The sequence below is a fragment of the Hakea prostrata genome, chromosome 7, assembly GCF_041222555.1.
Source record: "Hakea prostrata isolate BN-2017 chromosome 7, UWA_Hpros_2, whole genome shotgun sequence".
NCBI classification, from domain to species: Eukaryota; Viridiplantae; Streptophyta; class Magnoliopsida; order Proteales; family Proteaceae; genus Hakea; species Hakea prostrata.
Window position 1 is genome coordinate 13,693,959 of NC_142606.1, and position 6,180 is coordinate 13,700,138.

At 37.2% G+C, this 6,180-nt stretch overlaps 1 protein-coding gene across 3 annotated transcripts; it reads right to left on the reverse strand.

The window, feature by feature from the left end:
* Positions 1-709: 709 nt before the first annotated feature.
* Positions 710-4,687, reverse strand: LOC149009957 (glycosyltransferase BC10-like). 3 transcript variants are annotated; one of them, XR_016174650.1, is made up of 3 exons: positions 3,233-4,687; positions 1,896-2,025; positions 710-1,659 (listed from the first exon to the last, which is right to left on the reverse strand). XR_016174650.1 is itself a non-coding variant. In XM_089163527.1 (2 exons), the coding sequence occupies exon 1, from the start codon at positions 4,323-4,325 to the stop codon at positions 3,258-3,260; it is 1,068 nt and encodes a 355-aa protein (XP_089019653.1). In that variant the 5' UTR covers positions 4,326-4,687; the 3' UTR covers positions 711-1,659; positions 3,233-3,257. The 3 variants fall into 3 exon arrangements, 2 of the variants coding, with proteins under 2 accessions (XP_089019653.1, XP_089019652.1); XM_089163527.1 differs by lacking the exon at positions 1,896-2,025 and having other exon boundaries at positions 711-1,659; XM_089163526.1 differs by having other exon boundaries at positions 711-2,025.
* Between the last annotated feature and the right edge of the window lie 1,493 nt (positions 4,688-6,180).

A 6,180-nucleotide genomic window follows, 5' to 3' on the forward strand; every position in this document is an offset into this window, starting at 1 on the left:
CGAGAGGTGTAAAGTGACCGAATTCAAACTTAAGATTTGTCTTGTGCAGGAGATTGTCACCGTTGTGTCCGTTTCTATATAAAAAATTGTCACCATTATACTAGAAGTGCTGTCTAATCCGATCAAATAATTTATTTTTTATTTTAAGAGAATATTTTAAGGAGATTATTATTATTATTATTATTTTTATTTTTATTTTTATGAAACATGAATTTATTTAAACTTAAAATTCTTGTCCATGGAGCTAATGGCCAGGGACTTGGTGGATATGGGTGTATTGCTATAAATTATAAAATTATCAAGGACAAGTCCTCTTTGTAGTGGTTAGTAATTGACAATAATCAGGTTTTAACTATGGAGGTAATGGTCATTCTTAAGGGCTTACAAACAGCTAGACAATGTGGTGTTTAGCCGGTTCAGATTTGTTCCAGTGTGTGAGAAGCCATTCTCATGATTCAAGTAAACTGCTTGGTATGCTAAGGGTATCTTGGATGATATTCATCAGTTGAGGGGAAAATTCATTATTTATTCACCAATTCAGATAGAGTAATTTTGTTGCTGATCATCTCTTAGCCAGTCTTATGGCTGTCAAGGATCACTTTGACCCTAGTGGGCTACCGCCAATGTTGGTGAATATTATTTAACAAAGTCAAAAAAAAAAATATTCTGTCAATTTGCAAACAAGATAATTCAAAAGAAGTGCCCTAGTTAAAAAGCAAGAAGAGGTTGTATCAGTCTAGAAAGGTAAGATTGTGGTGATTTCACACTCTGAAAAACCAACAAATCTGCAGAGTTGTTTCCTTCCCAAAACGTGTGGTTGAATTGGATAGAGATCTAATTTAGTTACCTTTATATAACCATAAACATGATTACTTAAGAACAAGAGCTAAAACACTAGAGAACAACTCAACTAAAAGAGCAAAGAGAAAGAAAAATCCCAAATATCATTAACTCATTTTGGAGGCTCATACCTTTATAGCACAACTATCATGAAATGTCGCTTACCCAAAAAGAAATATATATTATGAAGTGTCTAATTTGCCTCTCCTTTTAGGGTATGAAACAGTACACTGTACACATAACAATACCTTTCTGCCAAAAAAGAAAATTACATATAAGTGATATAACAATACCTCTCCCATGCATAGTTGGAGAAGCAGGTTTTATAACTCGATTTTGTATTCAAAAGAGAAACTTGGTGATTCAACCTCGTCAAAAATTCTTATACAATTTTCATTTTATCAAAGTTAACATATGATCACACTATACTCTGCTTCTAAAGATATAAAAACAACCCATCTTCCAACCTTTCTTATTTTCTTGATGCAACATGCATTGAAGTGCTCGTCCCTTTGAAGGTCTACAGAATTTTCACTCTCACATGAAGCTTTGAATTCCTAATCTAGGTCTTATATATACAAATCATAGAGTGAAATGCTACTTCTTCTTCTTCTCCACATGTTCACATTGGCCCAATTTTTTTTGGGCTTTTCTGTTTGGTGCTACCTCTCTTCACTCTGTGACTGGGTTAATGACCTTCTTCTGTTCATTTCTTGACCCCTTCCGCAAAACCTTACAGCTCTCCTCCTCACGTCTTCTTCGACTACTGCCCCCCTGTTTGTTGCAGTCCTCATCAACTCTGCCAAAGCGGTTTTGTACCTTACAAGCAGAATTATAAATGATAGAAAATTACAATATCAATACTTTTAAAGTTTCCTATGGATTTCCAAAAACCAAAATAGATTATACACATAAGGCGGAAAAATAATATACAACATGCATAGAAAGTTTGATCTGGTTATACACATTTGAATAATAATCTGTCCATGGAGATGGAACATAATAGCACTATCTCATTTGACTCCACCAGAAATAACCAGTGTATATGAATTAACCTCCGGGCTCCATTGATCCTGCTCAACCTACAGCTGTGTCATCTTGAGCACACTCTATATGGTCTTGGGCTTGGTTTGATCGCTTTAGCGCCTTTTAACAGTTTGGGTTCTCTTGTAGCCCTTACTGACTCTGTAAACAGGTAATCCACACACACTTAACAACTTGAAATTTTTCAAAAACAGTGTAATTTGATCATCTGAAAAATTCCATCTGGTCTAAGACTTCACATGCTAGTAAGGAAACTTTGGGTCTTATTTATCTACAAATCTTAGGTCCTTACCTAATCCACATCCAGATCCTATACTTGTTGGTTAAGTACTTGTGATGTACTTTCAATAGCCTCACCTCAGCAAAAGTGTCAAGCCAATCAACTTCGATTTTAACTTTGAAGTTGACTGTCAACCACTTAGATTGACATTTTGCTCAGGTAACACAACCACATTTGTTGGAAATATAAGATCAAGAAATAGTGGATGATCCAATTGATCCACCATGTGATAAATATTCAAATGCCAACTAGGGTTTTGAAAATCATCTCTTTAAGATACACTACAGCCAAGGAATTTAGAAAAATCCATGTGGAAGTGGAACTATGTGCGCAGATGGAAAGACCCAAACTTCCTCATCAGATGTGAGAAGTCAAATGAAGGTCGTCAAGCATCAAATGAAAAAAGAAAAAAAATTCATACGTATATATCAAAACCAATAAAAAAAACACGAAATTTGGTGCACCATTACTGAGTTATGTTTTGGACTCGGTCATTCTCACACCAAAACCGATCCCCATCAATAGTATCAGTAGATTGATGTCCCTGTTGAAACCAACCATCTGTATCTCTATATATCTAAAGAAAAATGAAAACCATTAAAAAAGAGTAACACGTCACCATCCCACCCACAGAGAGAAAGAGACAGAGAGAGAGAGAACCCCTAAGCCTAAGCCTAAGCCTAAGCCCACCGACAGGAAGAAGAAAAGATCAAAATATGCAACAGATACATCTAAACAACCCCTCAATCATTTATTTCAATTAGACCGGTTGGTTCAACTAATCCAGATCATCCGGTTCAACCCTAGCGAGGCCATCCAATGCTAATTCCAGTAGGACAAACAAACACTGATTTTGCGCCTATCTTTTTGACGGAATCCCCTGTACAACTATTACAACCCACTCACTAAACCGGGTCAACTCGCACGGCTACCGCCGAGCCAACTCACTGAACCTGGAAAATTAGCATTGCTTCCGCCGGGAGATTGAAACCTCCCAGATCTCCCAAAAGATCAGGCACGAAGCGAATAATTCAGAGAGATAAAAGAGATCATAAAAGAGCTAATTACCTGATGGTGGCGATTAAAGAGCACTTTAATCCCTGAAAATGACGCTATCAGCAATCTCCAGCAAGGGCTGCAAACAATCCGGCGCGAATTTCCTCGCGAACAAGTACGAGTGAGTCGTGTTGGACAACCGTAATCTGTACACTAGCTCCGGCGACACTTCTTCTCTGCTGTAGGTATGAGGGTGACCATTGATGCTGTTAGTCCAATTCACGCTTGTGAGCGTGTAATTCGTACAACCCTTGGGATCCTCCATCGAAAGCAGAGTCGGGAAATAATGCTCTTCTGGGTAGCAAGATTGGGTGTTCAGACAGGGCAACCTGAATTTCCTCCATAGCTTCCGATCCTTGATCACCAGCAATGCATGTCGTCTCGCCAATATGAAGAACTGTGATCCAACTCGGAATTTCTCGAATGCTATCTCAGGCATCATCACATCCTTCCCTCTCGCCGTGTACCTATCCCACATAAATGGCTTTTTGTCCAATATCTCTATGAAGCTTCGATAAGTAATTCCCCTGAATCTGGACGAAAATGACCTATACGACGAGGAAGCGAACAGAGAACGGTAAACGAAACGAAAGGAATGAAGTGGGATGCAATGTTGAGAAAGCAGAGCGAAGAATCTATTAGAAGGGTCATCAAGAAGGGCAGTGGCGAGGAGTCTCCGGGCGGCAGAAATTAGAGTCGGAGACGCGCGTTGGGTCTTCTTTGCGGAGATAAATCGGCCATCGAATATCGCACCGGGAGACTTCACACCCGCAGATGGATCGGCATGGACGTAGATGTTGTAGAGATGTTCGTGGCCCTTAAAGAAACGCTCCCACAGAGGAGCGAAGACGAGTTCGGAGTTTGTGAGGAATAAAAATGCGATCTTGGGAGAGGGATTGGTGGATCCTAGGCGTGAAACGGCGACAGTAGAGGAGGAATGTGAAGAAGCAAGAAGAGACGCTCGGCGAAAGAGGGCAAGATCTTCGAGTTCGTCTGGAATGGAGATCGGAACGTGATGAGGAGGAAGGATTCGAGGGGCAAGAAGGAACAACAGAGGAAGAGAGAGTAACAGAGCGAATGAGAGCACAAAGGGAGTTGAAAACATGGCTCTGAACAAGGGATGACGGATGTCGGTAATGGCGGAAACAGACCCGAATGTGTATTTCTTCGCTTTCTCTTTTTCTTTTTTCTTTTTCTTTTCCCTGTTATCTCCCCCTCTCCAGAAAGAAGACAAGAAGTGGAGAACAACCCAGAGAAATGACGATTTCAGCTTCGTTCTTCTGCTCCCTTCGGGAGTGAGAACCAGAACCAGAGGCAGTCGATCGAGAGTTTCTTACAACATAGACGCTTGAATAGACAATTATTCATCGTTAAATCAACGAGGAAAGGGTGGGCTAGCTTAGGGTTTTGAGATTCTTGTTACAACTTAAAACAGACATTAGCAAGAAATCAACAAGATCGAAAATATAAGGTGTCTTCAAGATCTAAATCCAATGATTTTTTCAAACAAAATTAATTAGGGTCCATGTCTTCTGCATAATTTTCTGTTTTTTTTTTCTTTTTCTTTTTTTCCTTTTCATTTTTAACATTTATTTATTATATGGTATGGGTAGCCCACTTTTGTCATCTGTAATTTTGTTTTTTCTTTTCTCTTAATTTTAATATATATATTAAAAAAAAAGTCATATAAAATGGACAGTATAACATACATCAGTGCCTTGGGGAGCCATGTCTCCATACTCACTGAGGTCTACACCAAGAATAAATTAATTGATATTTAAAAAATATATATAAACAAACAACCACGCATGTCTACAGTTTCAAGAAACGGAAGGCCTTGTCCATTACCACGAGATAGGAATGTTTTCGCCCATGCTTTGGCTCGAAAGGCCTTGTCCATTACCAGTAGGACTTGTTGGTCGATTTCTACCCTTTGAATCAGGGAGCTTTGTGCTCAGGATTCTCTATGTTTTTCTAGTATTTCTCAATGAAAATTGGATTATCAAAAAAAAAAAAAAAAAACAAAGACTGAGGTATAAGAAAACGAGATCATCATTTATTATTTACAACTAATGTTTTGCTTAATCTCCTAGATGATTAAAAGTAAACTAGTCTGTTTCAATAAAAAAATTATTTTTAATTACAATCAGGAAAAAGGGTTTGATATTAAAAGGATACAAAATTTTATTATCATTCTATAAATAGGAAGATGGTTGTGGATTTTATTTGTTTTTAATTTTTGTTTTGTTTAGAGCAGATTTAGTGGGGATTCCTAAACTAAATGGGGGAGAATGAGTGGCAAGGATTAAATTTCAGTAACTTCTACTGCCAAAAATAAAAATAAAAAAATTAATAACCTCAAGTTAGTTGTGTGAGTGATCCACGACCAGATTGTTAACAGTTCCTTCTAGAATTTATAGTTGAATAGAATTGACTTTCTTGTATTTTTTTCATTTAAAAACTATACCAAAATAGAGTACTATAAAGAATTTCTATCAGTGACAAAATTTAGGTGTAAATCATGTAAACAGTTTCATAGAATACCAAACAATAATTACAAATAAAAAAAAATTAATGGACCTTAGTGCTCTAAGGCTGTAAGCCTGTATCACAAAAGAAAAATTTTAGTGGTCCCTATCTCATAAAAAGAACTTTAGTAAATTAATATATCTCATAACATAACAAACAGTTCGCAAGTCAATTGAGATTAAATGACAAAATATATAAATTATGGATGTATTTCTAGTTAACAACCTTCTATAGACAGTAAGACCAAAAGAAATTCTTGAAAATTGACCTTCACCCATCTACTATTGAACTGGAATTTCCAACTAAAGGTTTTAGGTTTGCTGGTTCCTTTTGAATTGACCCACCATTTTTTTTTTCTTCTTCTTTATATTGTAGAATTTTTTTTTCTCCCTGATTAGGAGTTTGAAAACTCATATCTTGGTTGCCGCACA

Bases quoted from the DNA above. Each gene is read 5' to 3' on its own strand.
- LOC149009957 (XM_089163527.1), bottom strand. From the start codon at position 4,325: ATGTTTTCAACTCCCTTTGTGCTCTCATTCGCTCTGTTACTCTCTCTT.